Source organism: Protopterus annectens, chromosome 11.part0 (genome assembly GCF_019279795.1).
Source record: "Protopterus annectens isolate FY-2018-M chromosome 11.part0, PAN1.0, whole genome shotgun sequence".
Lineage (NCBI taxonomy): Eukaryota > Metazoa > Chordata > Ceratodontiformes > Protopteridae > Protopterus > Protopterus annectens.
The window spans coordinates 1,504,501,128-1,504,516,513 of NC_056745.1; the positions used below are offsets into that span (position 1 = coordinate 1,504,501,128).

At 39.7% G+C, this 15,386-nt stretch overlaps 1 protein-coding gene across 2 annotated transcripts in view; it reads left to right on the top strand.

Moving 5' to 3' along the window:
• GRM8 (glutamate metabotropic receptor 8) overlaps positions 1-15,386 on the top strand; it is a 2,748,719-nt gene that overhangs the window by 1,458,771 nt on the left and 1,274,562 nt on the right. For both annotated transcript variants that reach the window (XM_044088805.1, XM_044088806.1), the window contains exon 5: positions 141-341. In XM_044088805.1, coding sequence (XP_043944740.1) covers positions 141-341 — 201 coding nt within the window. The remainder of the gene's footprint in view (positions 1-140; positions 342-15,386) is intronic.

A 15,386-nucleotide genomic window follows, 5' to 3' on the forward strand; every position in this document is an offset into this window, starting at 1 on the left:
TGCACTACAGTACAAATATTAATATAAAAGAAATTAACTGAGTAATATAAAACAAATTAGTTAAGTGAATAACAAAGCATGAAAAGAGATGTATATAAAAACAGTGTGCATAAGGTAAACCACTTTTTTCTTCATTTTAGGATTAGAAAGAATTTCAAGGGATTCAACATACGAACAAGAAGGCAAAGTGCAGTTCGTGATTGATGCCGTTTATGCCATGGCACATGCCCTCCATGCCATGCACAAAGACCTCTGCCCGGGGTATCTTGGCCTTTGTTCAAAAATGAATACGATTGATGGGAGAGATTTACTTCGATATATTCGAGCTGTGAACTTCAGTGGTAAGGAATATTCTTTTTCACTTACAACTCATTTCTAATAAAAGGTTGTTGTAAGTCAAAATCCCGTCACGGATTTAACATTTTGGGTGGAGATGCTGTTCCTTTATACTGACTGAAGTTCAGAATGTCTCATTGCAGTAGCAACAGAATTACAAAAGATCAAGGGGAGAACAGATGTTAGTATTCTAAACCATGATTTTGTCTTTCTAATGGTATCCCTCGAGTACTGCTTGTTAAAAACATACTACACAGTAGGCAAATACTCATTATGTCTGCATTCAGTATGTTGTGCATTAAAATATCCTGTTTTACTCCAGATGAAAAGCATGTAAGGAAATCTTTTATGCTTTGACCCTAACAGTCTTGGGTGTATAACATTGTTTGAGTAAACTGATGGTGAAAAATTCTCCAGAATCACCTCTTTCTATGTGTTCCATGGATGATTTAACACTATTATAATGCAATGATTCAGTGAAACATAGCGTTTTCTTAAAGGTATTTTGTTTTTAATGTCTTTTCAGATCCATGCTGCTTTTTGTAATTTGTGTCTGTCTGTAGCATTCTATGTTAAGGTATTTTATTTCTAAGCGTGGAGATAAGATGCTATCACTTTTATTCATTTCTGCTAGCTTTCCAGGATTTCATGCTGTGACTTCTGCTCTGACAATATATTTTTGTCACCGACAGCTTAGAACTCATTGTTGATTGTCTTTTAACAACTGTTTTAGAGACATTAGCATTTTCGTTCTTTGTATGCTGGACGGGTATAAATCAGTTCTTGCTGTGCATGTATGGTGTGCATCTGAGGTAGCTGTGATGTTTTCAGGAGCAACATGCAGGCTCATGAATTTAAAAGGATATAGGTTACACAGGAAACTATGATGCTGGTACCAAGTTAGGATTCATAGTGAAGAAATGTAAAGTGCATTGTAATGATGAGCAGCATTAAGTGCATTGTAATGAAATATGACAAAATCTGAACCCCGACAATGTGAGTCCCGAAACTCTGACAAATGAAGCATGATTCAGCAAATGTAACAGTAAAGTTCATGACTCACTTTTGCACATTAAAAGCACTTATTGTAAGGACTGTGCAGCTCTGATGTGGGGGAATGTATCTTCACACCCCCAATATGCATAAACTATTTGTTTTATTTCTTAAAACCCATTTCTACTGTTACGAAACTGAAATTCGTTTTTCTCTGTAATTTTTTTTATAATTTTCTAACTTTAATGGAGCTTTCCTTCCTAGGTCCCCAATGAAAATGGGTCTGAGTGACCAGTCAGGCCATCCCAGTAAACAAAAGGCAATAAATAAATAAAACTATTTAGGTACTGGCGACGAGTAGTTATAGGGTACAGGATTCAGGTTTGACCATATGGCAAGCTGCAGATAAAAGTGGCATTTACCCTGGAGACCTTACTATCTTTGAGTTTACAGTGCCAGCAAGAATGAGGAATTCTCCAAGATACAACGATTTCAGATTTAGTATATGTTCCCAATAATAAGATTTAATGTCCTGGTGTTCAGTAGTCACACTATCAGATCTGAAACACACGAAGGGAGCAATGTAATATAGGATAACCGTGCACTTGCAATATTTACACATTAGAATTCTATTCGTTGCAGTCCTTCCAAAGTGAGTTGTAACTGATGGTAAATCGCAAAAGTAAAAAACAAGGAGTGTTACTATCCGTATGTTATTGTCCTAGTATTAGCCTAGAAATATTCTAGTTATCTTGCTTCTGAACAGTTATTTTGATTTCTCAGTGTTACTTTTTAAAATGATTGAGTCTGCACTTATTTGAAATGGATACTGTAAAAATGTGTGTCTCTTCTTTAACATTATAGTTTATGCATCTTTCAGGTAGACAGAGCAATAGTTCTTCTGATCTCAAAAGACTGATGCAGATAAAAATAATTACAAAATGTTAAAGTCCCCTATTTTTGCATAATTTTCCATAATTAAAGTAAATCTAGCCTACTTAAAAACTAACTTACGTTCCCGTCTCTGTAACTGGACTGATTTTGGTACTGCATTATTGCACATTACTTAGATGCCAGGCTACTTTTGTTCTGGTGTTAAATAATATAAAAAGTTGGATGCCTTGTATAAGAACAAAGTAAAATATCATAAATGTTAATTTCCCTTTAGAGGTTTACTTGTGGACATACTCACAGAAGAATACATTTTCAAATGCCAGTACTCACTGTGAACGCATATCAGGACTGATGATATTGTTTTTCTCCAGGTCTGAACTGCAGAGGAAGAGAACAGGTGATTTCCAGTATTACATATTGTCCACTGTTTATAACCCATGCTGGTGGTGGTGCTGCGGTAGCGTTGTCTCCTCACAGTAAGACGCTGTCCGGTTCGATTCTCAGCTAGAGCGTATTCTGCGTGGAGACATGCGTGAATGGGCGTACCTTCGTTGAAGGTTGTCCATCAGGGCTGGTAACTCGGCACGTAAAAATCAACTACCAATCATTAGCAGACCAGAGTTCCACTGTGGCGACCCCTAACCAGGAAAAACTGAAAGACACAAACAAACAAAACATATTGTCCACTGTTTCTTTAATGGAGGTCAGGTGGCAAACAGTGGTATACATCTTACATTACCAGTATATTATAATTCTATCTGTGGACTCTGCTTTTGCAGACTATTCAGCAGACAGTGGCCCTGCTCTGGTGTCTATCCAGTACTCTTGACTGATTGATTTGGGATCTACACAGCCAGAAGAGAACACTGTTTCTACAGGACATATCCAAGTTATGAGGAAATATATGTCCTAGCCCTTCATATTGTCCAGGCTCGTGTCACACACACATATCAGTGAACTCTTTTAAACATACTGGAGGTGAAAAAGCTCCAGAACAACCTTCCGGAAGAATGTGTCAATCTGTAACTAATTTCTGAAGAAGAAATAATATGGCATCAAATGGCAGGTTGCATGCTTTATTGAAAAGTGACAGATGAGAGCTCCGGCATGATCATGTTCTATAAAAAAAAAACTTAAAAAGTATGTTGATCACATTCTTGTTGTTAATAAATAAATAACAAAAATGATATTTTAACACAGAATGTTCACAGTCATCCTGACTCCTATGAACTAAAAACATTTGTAGTATATGTGGGTCTACTTGATATGATTGACATTTCACAATGTCAAAACCCATATGGCCAAGACCATATGCTTGACATTTGAAATGACAAACATACAAGTAGACCAAAAAAAAAAAAAGAATAAAACTAACTTTAAAGATGCTAGCAGGGGGCACCCCCCTTGGGGGGGCTCCTCCCTCCAACCCCCGTAACTTTAATATACCAACTCTGAGATCACACTACAGTGTGGAAATGGAAATCTTTCCATTCCACACAGTACAGAGATGCCGGTTCCCCATGGTCGACATTTCAAATGTCGATCATATGGTCTCGGCCATATGGGTTTCGACATTGTGAAATGTTGACCATGTGAAGGGGACCTCTTATATGTATATGTATATGTATATGTATGTGTATGTGTATGTGTATATGTAATGTATATGTATGTGTATGTGTATATGTATATTTATATGTATATGTATACGTATACAGTATGTATGTATGTGTCCAGCTATGTTTCCATGAAAGATCATTTCAACATTTTATTTATTTATTTATTTATTTAACATTTGTTAACCGGGATAATCCAACTGGGTGAAAAGCCCATTTTCAGAGGAGGCGTGGGCAGAAAAGCTCCACAGATAATTTTACATGGTTTAAAGAAAAAAAATATGAACATCTTAAGAATTCTTTACATCATAAGAAGAAACATATTATAAATATCTTGATAATTATAAACTTCATAGGTACATGACTAAGCACACTGAAGAATTAAATTAAATTAGATTACATTGTTATAGAGATTAAGTAGATCTAGAAAGGATAAATTAGATTACATTGTTATAGAGATTAAGTAGATCTAGAAAGGATAAATTAGATTACATTGTTATAGAGATTAAGTAGATCTAGAAAGGATAAGTGAGTGCACTAGGATAAAACAGCAAAGAGAAAGTTATGTGCGGTTATTTCATAACATTTAACACTACAAATCACAAGAAAATAACATCTCCTCCACATATAACAACACCAAACTACCAAACACATCTTTTACTACATTTCTGCTGGGGTTCAAGCCCCCCCTGCACCCCCCACACCTCCCATAAATTAAATATACCAACTCCAAGATCGCAGTACAGTGGAAAAAAGTTAATCTCCTAACCCCACTGTATCAAGCCCCCCTGCAGAAACATAGTAAAAAGTGTGTTTGGTAGTTTGGTGTCATTATATGACATTATATGTGGAGGGGATGTTATTTTCTTCTGATTTTTAGTGTTAGATGTTATGAAATTTAATGTTATGGATTTTAGATGTTTTGGGTTTTAGATGTTCTGGTCTCAATGTTATGAAATTAGATGTTATGGGTTTTAGATGTTTTGAAGGGGACACCTGAGAGGACTATTCTGCCAAATGCCTTGGTCAAGTTGAGGTAGGAAGCATACTCTGTTTTGCCCTTATCCATTGTTTTGGTGACCATCTCAAAGAAGACTGCCAAACTAAGTAGAAAAGACCTATCCTTGACAAAACTGGACTTATTTGGGTCCAGTGATTGTAGGGTATCTATGTTGTTATTTAGGATGTCCACAATTCTTCTCTTCATAACTCTGCATATTAGGATAGTCAGACTTATGGGTCAATAATGCCCTAGGCCTGCAGATGGCTACCCTTATGCAACTGGGTGACTGTAGCAGTCATCCATTCATTTGGCATGAAGCCTGTTTGGAGGTTGTAGTTAAGCAATGTTTCTTGTGGCCTCGATAGTTCATATTTCATGTTATTAAGGAGGTGTCTTAGGATATTTGTGGGACCCATCAAGGTAGTTCATAGGTTCATAGATAGGTACTAGGCTATCTGCCTGAGGGCATTTATAAGCCTAGCCAGAGTGTGTCGGCTTTCACCACCCCATTGATTAAGTAACTGATCCTCTGTCAAGCAGAGCCAATGAAGTGATCCCACGGGTGTATTTTCTGTTACCAATCCACTCATCAAGGTTTCTCTTGAAGAGTGTTAGTGAGGGGCTCTGCCTGATGTAATTTGGAATTTTGTTCCAAAGCATGGGGAGTCTCTGTGACAGGAATCTATCCCCCCAGCATGTTCTATTTATTGTTGTGGTGAGGTTTAGCTCACTAGAGCGCGTGGCTCTCAGTGACTTGGATTTCTTTAGGTGGAGCATGTCCATCAATTCTGAGTTGGACATGGCTTTGTTAGTCAGGCAGAGATCACCTCTGAGTAAGCGATATGCCACTGAGTACAGCCAAAGTTTTTTTCAGTTGGGCTGCATAGGATATATGTTTGAGACCAGTAATCCTCTTGGTGAGGTACTTTTGTGGTCTTTCCAGCTGTTGGAAGTGTCTTGTGAGGTACATTCCAAATGGACATTGTACTCTATGATGGGTCTAATGAGAAACGAGTAGAGGGGCACTATAACCTCTTTATTTCTAGATGGGAACCTTTTACTAATTAGATGGGTTACATAGAAGGATTTCCTAACTACTTTGGCAATATGATTGTCAAAGGAGAGATTACTATATACTTGGGTCCCCAGATCTTGTATTACCTCTTCTGTATTAAGGGGGCTGTCACCTATGTGGTAATTTGTGGGTGTTTGTTTTTTCCAAACGGGATGACTATGCATTTTTTGGCATTTAGCTTGAGGCCATGACGTTGACTCCAGGTGTCCGTCTCAGTAAGGCCCTTTTGGAGGATGTCTGTGTCAGCCGGAGAGTCAATTATGGCTCCCAGTTTACAGTCACCAGCAAACTTGGTTAGCCATAGTCTTCCTGTGTTTGCCTGTACTTCTGAGAAGTATATGCTGAACAGTAGGGGTCCCAGGACCGAGCCTTGCGGGACACCATTTGTGACTGGTTTAGAGTTGGACCTAGAGCCCACTATTCTTACCGTGTAAGTTCTGTCTGTAAGCCAGTCGGCAACCCATCTTGTAATGTAGGGGTTTATGCTCAGGCTGGTGAGTTTTTCTGTAATACCCGAGTGGGGAATGGTGTCAAAAGCCTTGGCGAGGTCAAGGTAGGCTGTGTGAACCACCTTTCTCTTGTCTATGGCCTTGGTGACTGTCTCAAAGAATTCAACCAGGTTTAGTAGGCATGATCTGCCTTAACAAAGCCAAACTGGGTCAGGTCAAGTGTTTGGAGGTACCCAATGTCTTTGTTAATGAATTCCATGATGATGCACTCCATAGCCTTGCAGACCAGGCTAGTCAGGCTTATGGGGCGATAGTTACCAGAGTCAGTTGTGGCCCCTCCTTTGTGGAGAGGAATAACTGTCACTGACGACAATTCTATGGGCATGTAGCATGTGGAGAGGCTGAGGTTGAACAGCGTGTTTAGGTGGGGGGTTAGTTCATTCTGTAGTTCATGCAAGACGCAGCCTGGGACACCATCTGGTCCCATTGACGCTGTGTTTTTGGCTTTTGAAAGGGCTGTTTTCCCCTGTGCGTCTGCGATTTTTGGGACACTACACTTTTCCGGTATTGTTGTGGGCCCTTTTGGAGGTGAGTGGGGGGTGAAGTTTTCACTGAATCTATCTGCCAGGATGTTGGCAATATCAGCAAGTTCAGTATATTTGTGTTATTTTACACTAGTTCAGTGCATATCTGTGAGTTGCCACTTAGATTCTTAGCATAGCTAAAGAAAGCTTTGTGGTTATCTTTTGAATCCTTGACTATTTTTCTTTCAAAGTTAGCCTTGGATGATTTCATGAGGGACATCAGTTTCTTACTGGTACTGATCACGGATGTCTTTCCTTCTTGGGATTTGCTTTTTTTTCTGAACTAGTTTCCTCCTTCTATTGTATAGTCTGTTTATTGCAGGGGTCCACCAAAATGGTTTCCTTCTCTTAGAGGAGTGAGTCTTGGTTTTGCTAGGGATGGCACAATCCATGCATCCTTGTAGGTGCTCATAGAGTGCATTTGTAAAGGTTTCTGCATCTTGGGCAGCATTATCCTTTAGCATGGGGGCTGTGAAACTTACCACCTCTGTCTTAAGTAAGGTGAAGTTTGCTTTAGAAAAGTTTTTTACTGTGGTTTCCTTAGTTGCAGGTGGTGGTGGGGTGTGGACATCCAGAGTGATTAGTTTATGATTTGATCTAACCAGTGACGGGTTGACCTCTGGTGTGGAACACCTGTTACCCATGTTGGTGATGACCAGGTCCAATATGTTTTCACCTCTGGTACGGGAGTTTACCAGCAGATCCAGGGCATTTGAGTTGATGAATTCCAGGAAGCGCTGGGCCTGGGAATTTACACTCGAGTAGTTTTCCCAGTGAATGGTAGGGTAATTGAAATCACCCAATATCAGGGTGTTTGGTAGGACCATCATGTTTTCCAGTTTCTCCAGAAAGGTGGAGTGGTGGTCCTGGGTCATAGAGGGTGATCTGTAGCAGGCCACAATTTGCATTGCAGATTTGCCCGATGTTAGTTGTACACGGATGATCTCAGAGGTATCATGCTGTGCCAGTAACCTGGAGGTGTAGGTATTCTTGATGAATATGGATATACCCCCTCCTTTTGTGTTTCAGTCTATGTACTGTGGCCGAAACATGTGGTATGAGTTGTAGCCTGGTAGGGCTTGTGTGCTCTCTGGAGCCTTGAACCAGGTTTCAGTTACTGCACGGATGTCGATGTTCTCCATACTGAGGAGTGCTTCGAGCGCGTGCATTTTGAGATTTAAACTCCTGGCGTTGAGTAGCATAACCCTCAGTTTTTTGTTAATTGTGCTGTTTATGGAGGTGGGTTTGACTTTTGAGCCTTGCCTAAAAAAGCCACTATGGGGGCAGCAAGAACCTTGGCCAGTATTCGAAAGCCTAGGGGTGACAGGTGCAAGCCGTCTCTTGTGAAGCAACGCGGCTTGTCGAACATGTCGTCCCAGGCTGACAGACACTGGATCCCCTTTGAATGACACAAGAAGCTTAGCCAATTGTTGAAATTGATAATTTTTTCTTTATACTGAGTTATCATTCTTGGTGAGGGCAGTATGCTACTCAAGGTCAGGGTAATACCAGCCTGGGCTACATGATCAGAGAGCTCTTCCATGTCTCTTTTCATGTAGTCCAGGGAGGTACGTCTCAGGTCATTCACACCAACATGAACAATGACAGAGTCATATTTGTACTTGTTCTGGAGTGACCTTAGTGCTTGTGTTATGTGGTGGATTCTGGCTCACGGCAGGCAGCTAACAGTAACCTTCTGCTCGTCCAGCCTCTTGAGTGGGATGTCAGTGTGTCTGACTGTAGAGTCACCTATTACTAGTGTGTTAGGTATGTTATTTCATCTTAAGGGCTGTGATTGTGTGGCACACTGATTTTGTGTTTTATGTGTTATCTGGCTTGTGACAGGAAGTGCAGGTTGTTTGGGTGTCTGCTTTGGAAGTCTCTAATGCTTTTGCAGGTTTTTATTTAGAGCCTCCGAGTATGATTTTGTGTATTTATGTGTATTTTTTGCCAGTGCTGTTTTAGTAGGTCTTTGTGCAGCTGGAGTTGTGGTGCAAGAGTTAACCTTCTCGTCTTGACTGTCTGTTCCAGTCTTGGGTAGAGGCAGCTTACCTTCCAGTTTGGCTGTATAATTTCATCTCTCGCATGTGTTAGAGTTTTGTGGTAGGAGGAGAGGGTTGTCTGTGTACATGAGGCAGTTATGTTCTTGGAGAGTCATTGAGCATCTTCTCTCTTGTGATACTTGGTGGAGTTATGAATGTGGGCATTTCCGAAGGGGCATTTGGTGTAAAGGAGTTAGTAAAACTGGAGATAAATTTGTCAGCCAGGAGGATTCCTTTATCTTATGGGTCTGTATATGTGGCACCATTTACAATTAAATTAATTTTGTATATTCCTGTGTAATACCTATGAGGTTATGGACATAGCTGAAGAAAGTTTTCTGATTCTCCCTGCCTAGGAAATTAATTTTATCTCAGATTTGGTTTTGGTGGACTTTATTATCCCCACAAGTTGCTTGTTTAAGTTGATTTTTTTTTACCTTGCAGGACATTCTACCATGATTTCTTCCTTTTCTTACAACCTATATTGATGTTTGGATTCCACTGGAACAGCTTGTTCTTAAGCTGATCCTGTCCTTAATCTGGGTAGCCACGGCTGTCTGAATGCAGCAGTTCACATGATTATACAGAGTTTCTGTGAGTGATTCCACATAGGCAGTGGTATTCTCAGGCTTTGGGTGGAGGGTTTGAAATTTTACCTGGGTGTCACTTCATAGTAAGATGTCTGACCTAGAATAATTCTTAAACGTTCAAGGGTTTGCCAGTGTTCTTTCTTTTATGTTTACTTCAAAGGAGACATCTTTACAGTCTGATCTGAATAAAGCGGTTGCAATGTTCTGTTATGGCAGTCAGGAACAGGTCAATGATGCTTGAGTCCCTAGTGGGTGTCGAGACTAACTGGTCCAAGGTGTTTGCATTTACAAAGTCCAGGAATCTTTGGACCTTCATGTTAGGAGTCGTGTATAATTCCCAGTTTATATTGGGGTAGTTAAAGTCTCCTATAATATGGTGTTAGTTTGAATGGGGAGTTTCTCTAGTACATTTAAGTGTGTATTATGTTTTTTCTGGGTCATAGAGGGGGACCTAATCCTTGCCATAATATGGCGTGGGACTTTGTCTAAGGTAATTTGGATATGGAATCAGGCAAACACATTATAGTGTTGGACCAACCTTGAGCTGTGTTTGTATGAAAATAAAGACACATCCACATTTTGCCCCTTTCTGTTCAGGAATTTGTCTAAATGTGTGGAAGGCATTGTAGACCAGCACTGCAGGAGTGCCATGTCTCAGTAAAAGCACAGATGTCTACATTCTACAGGGTGAGGACAGCTTGCAGGGAGTGAAGCTTCTTGTTTAGACTCCTGGCATACTCAGATTTTCCTGGGTTAAATTAGCTATATGAGTATGTGTATCAGGTTAGAAATGCCTAAAAAAGGCAGTATGGGGTGGACAAGATTTTAACCAATATTCAAATTCTCAGAGGGAACAGGTGCCTACCACTCTTGGCATAGCAGTATGGTCTCTCAACGATATCATCCCAAGCTGACAAATATCGTACCCCCTTCAAATTATACTACACTCTTTGCCAGTTGTTAAAGTCAATTATTTTCTGTTCATATTGTGGCATTATCATTGGAGAAGGTAGAATGTTGCTCAATGCTAGGCTCATAGCCTGGGACACACAGTCTGAGAGATCTTCATGTCTGTCTTCCTCTAGTCCAGGGAGGTACATCTCAGGTTATTTATACCCACATGGACTATGACTGTGTCATACTGAAACGTGTACATCAACAAGCTAAATACTTGTGTGATCTGATGGATCCTAAGTGCTTGTGTGATCTGATGGATCCTTTGCCTTGACAGTCAGCCCACTGTAAATCTCTCCTTACTTAGCCTGGTGAGTGGGACATCTGTGTATCTCACAATGGAGTCTCCTATGATCAAAATATTGGGGTTTGTGGTTGTGAGCCTTATGGGCTTAGAAGTTGAAACAACATAAGATGTGGCCATATGTGTCATGCTGGGTGTTACATTTTGTGAATGCTCTTGAATTTGCTAAGGATACTTTTTGTTTGTGCAATGTCTGGGTGGGCTCTGTGGCTTATGGAGATTACATTTAAGATTTTCAGAGTATGGGGTCTATGGGTTTGGTCTGTATTATGTGAGGTGGGTATAGTGCAAATGTTGCTGCCAATCTGTTGCTCTTAAAAGTGTTTATATTTTGAGAGGTTGTCCACCAGTAACAATATGTAACATTCTCACGGAATATACCGGTTTGTTTTAGAATTAAGCAAGTGTCAGTAAATATAACACAATAGCTACTTTGTCTCAAGATGCCCATATCCACCAGACTGGCTGCAGAGATAGTAGGGAAGTGCATGTCCATGACTGTAGATGCTTATTTCTTGCTCAACAAGGGGGTAGTACAACAGGGGTTTACAGGTGGCTAGCTTGGTTGCTGTAAGAGTATTAACAACTTTCAAGATTATCTAAGACCACACTTATGGGGAGGGGTAGCTCAGCAGTGCACAATTGAGTTGCTGTTTGTGCAGCTAAGGACTGTTGAAATTTCATGGGTAGTTTTTATATGGAAAATTAAAATTTTGGGTGCCTGTGTATATACAGGGCCTAGCTAACTGCTCCTGTACAATGACCGGCATCTTGGAAAATACCAAAATACCAGCAGAGAAAGCTGACTAAAAAAAATAAATAGCCCTCAGACTAATGAAGCATTTAAAGCCTTCTTGTGTGACTCCCAGCTCAGACAGACCAAGCCACCTACTATTCCCACTAGAGTACAGTCAGGCAAGGTGAAATTTAGCTGGACAAACAAAGCAGCATATGCTTCTACACATTCCCTGTGGAAAGCTCCTGCATGGAAGGAATGAATGTTACCACATACCATCTGTGGAGTTCTCCTGCATAGGTGCATGGTCTCCCACACATTATACCCCCACACACACACACACACACACACACACACACACACACACACACACACACACACACACACACACACACACACAGAGGCACACACACTCTGTGTGGAATAATCTGGTATAAGAGATGTGCATGCTCCCACTCTCTGTAGAATAGACCTGTATAGGTGGTGTTCATGGCCACACACACATGCACACACAAAGACATACATACTCTGTGTGGGATAATTCTGTATAAGATGTGCATGCTCCACACACTCACTGTGGAAGGCTCCTGCATTTGGAGCTTGTCAGATCCAGTTGTGTATCCACAGGCCATATGCTGTAGGCTGTACTTTTGTTTCGCAGTTGGAATCATCAGCGCCGGATCCAGCACAGGATGACCTAGACAGCTGCTTAGGGCCCAGGATTTTCTGGTGGGCCACTGATGGCTTTAAAACATTTAAAAATGTTCCACTGTTGGCTTCAAAATATTTAAAGAAATATTCTGTTGTTGGCTTAAAAACATTCTCTATTAAGGAACTGAAAGATGTGAAATGGAGATATGAGAGGTGATATCTATGCTTGCATAGAATACTGAAAAGGAAGATACCGAGGATGTACAGAATTAAGGGAAAGATCTGCTTATTACATAAGCAAGCAGATTTTGATTTAGGAACAGACCCAGACAGCATGTGTATCAAGTAAGTTTTTCACTCTGTGCATCCTTGTAACAAAAGATTTGGTTATTGTAGCAACAGAACAAGGTGTGTGTGTGTGTGTGTGTGTGTGTGTGTGTGTGTGTGTGTGTGTGTGTGTGTGTGTGTGTGTGTGTGTGTGCATCTGTGCATGTGTGTGTGCATGCGTGCATGCATGTGTGTGTGTGTGTGCGTGCGTGCGTGTGTGCGTGTGCATGTGCATGTGTGTGTGTGTGTGTGTGTGTGTGTGTGTGTGTGTGTGTGTGCGTGCGTGTGTGTGTCTGTGCATGTGTGTGTGCACGTGCATGCGTGCATGCATGTGTGTGTGTGTGTGTGCGTGCGTGTGTGCGTGTGCATGTGTGTATGTGTGTGTGTGTGTGTGTGCGTGCGTGCTTGTTTGCGTGTGCATGTGTGTGTGTGTGTGTGTGTGTGTGTGTGTGTGTGTGTGTGTGCAATGCCACAGTTGAAGGTACTTTTTAGTCAAGTGAATTGCTCAGACTCAAAACCTATATCTTATCCATAAGGGATGAAAGTCTTAATTCCTCAACACAGATTACCAGACCTCTTTCCAATCTTTCTTTCTTGTTGATTGCAGTCGGTCAATGTCAGTCATAGAGTTTCATAGTTTTGTGGAATATAACATAGATCTGATGTAAAAACCTGTTGTTCTGTTAACATTTTAAGTGATTCCAGGTAGCCCTCTCTTATCTGTTTCCAGTTTTGCAGAACATTTTTGATTTTTACATCATACTTTTGCTCTTCACTGTTCTTTCCTTGAGGAAGTCACTTGTCCAGGCAGTGCTTTGGGGCAATTGGAAATTTGGGTTAGGCTCCCAGCAGTCCACTGGACTGCAAGCCTAGTAACTCATAGCAATGAATCACAGTAGTTATGGTGTAAAGGAAATTGATTGTAGTGCAGGCTATTGTCATATGAACAATGTTCCTTGGACGTGATCCCTGGTTTCTTTGTCCTGTTGAATGTTGACAGTGCATTTATTATTCAGCTTTGAATAAATGTGACAACATGAAGTCTAAGACTTTAGTCAGTGTTTATGTTTTAACTATGAATACATTTTTATTTAGCTTGTTTTTTTTTTTTATTTGCTAGTACACAGCTTTGAAATGCAGTGTCTTTGGGCAACAACAGTTTGTCTAGCACTTAGTGCAGATGAGTAAAGCTTTGAATGTTAGAAGAACTGCTTCCTGTACTCCATTGTTTGATTCCCCCGGCCTTCATTTGTCTTTTATGTTATTGCCAGGTTATATCACCAGACAGTATTCCTGAGCTGCTCATGAAAAGGGTCTCTTGTGTCCAGTGGCTGTCTCAGGTTGTTAACAAATGCATTATAGATTTGTCTTTCGAATTTCTGCACTCTTCACATAACCCCTAATTAATACTTCACTACATGCTATTTGAGTATGAATCCCACCACATTTCTTGTAACTTAAAGGGTTGCTAGATACATTTTCACTAAATTTGAGTTTCAATGGAAAAGAAGTTTACTGTGTCTCATGCTAAGTCTGTTTTCCACATTAGAGTGTTTTGTAAATGGCTGCCACTGTTCTTTTCTGGTAAAAGAGAAATAGATGTTTTAAATTAAATACACATCACTGTGATAACTGTAAAAGTAAAGAACAAAATATTATGCGCACTGACCAGTTTGAATAGTGTTTACAGTAACTGGGGAGAGACAGACAGGTAATGGGATACTGATATGGCTGGCAGAAGCCTGATTGCTCTATGTTAAAGGATTACATGCCTGATTGCTCTATGTTAAAGGATTACATAAGGAAATGGGGATGACTGCTGCTTGTGGCATTTTATTTAAATCCAGGAACTCATGTTTAAGAGAATGTCATGAGGGTGAAGTAGTCAGCTGTAAATTGTAACGGCTGTTATGGATCTTTATGTGCACTATAGAGCCAAGAGGCAATTACATTTATAAATGATAAGATTCTAAAAATATCATGGACTACATCACATGACTGAGAAGGTTCGCACGTACTGTTTGTTCATTCTTGTTTTCTTGTCGTTCTGAGCTTTGTGCAGGAATTTCCAAGTAAAAATATGCCAAAATAGAGCCAAGACGAATTATTTAAAGATTTCAATAATTGCAGTTTGTCCTGTACAGATGAGCTGGAATCCATGCTAATAAAATTCCAAAGTTTGTTGTTTAAATTATTAGATTTGATAAAGATTCTATTGAGGTTAGAAATTAGATTTTCCAAATTAAAAGTGTTATATATAACCTTAGAAAATAATTGTATTGCTATGTGGATTTTATTATAGTGAGAAGTTGATAAAGGAAGAAATGTAGCATGTACATACAATCTAATATCCTGTAAGAATATCCAGTCTTGTAAATTCAGAATATATTCAGAGGTTAATAACTGCATTGCGTTCAGCTTTACACTATAAAGACAGTTGAAACAGTAAGTGAAATTATTATTTTACCAGTTATTTTTTATTTACAGGCCCCCTTCAAAAATGGTTATTTTAAATGGTATTATGATTTCAATACAATGTTTCAACTCTATGTTTCTTAAAATCCTTTGTTTAAATTACTTTAAAATATGATTAATATACTTGGATTGTGTTGATGACTAAATGTTATACTGTATATAAATACATACATAAGGTCACACAGTTTTATTTATTTTATCATTGTATATGGTATCTCTTTTCATTTTGTTGAGATTGAAATGTAAGATATGCAGAGTTTGCCAATTTGAATCCTATCGAGCATCTAACAATTTCATTATCATTTTACAAATTGCCATGTTTGAATCAATGTCTACATCTGGAAAATGAATACCTCCAGA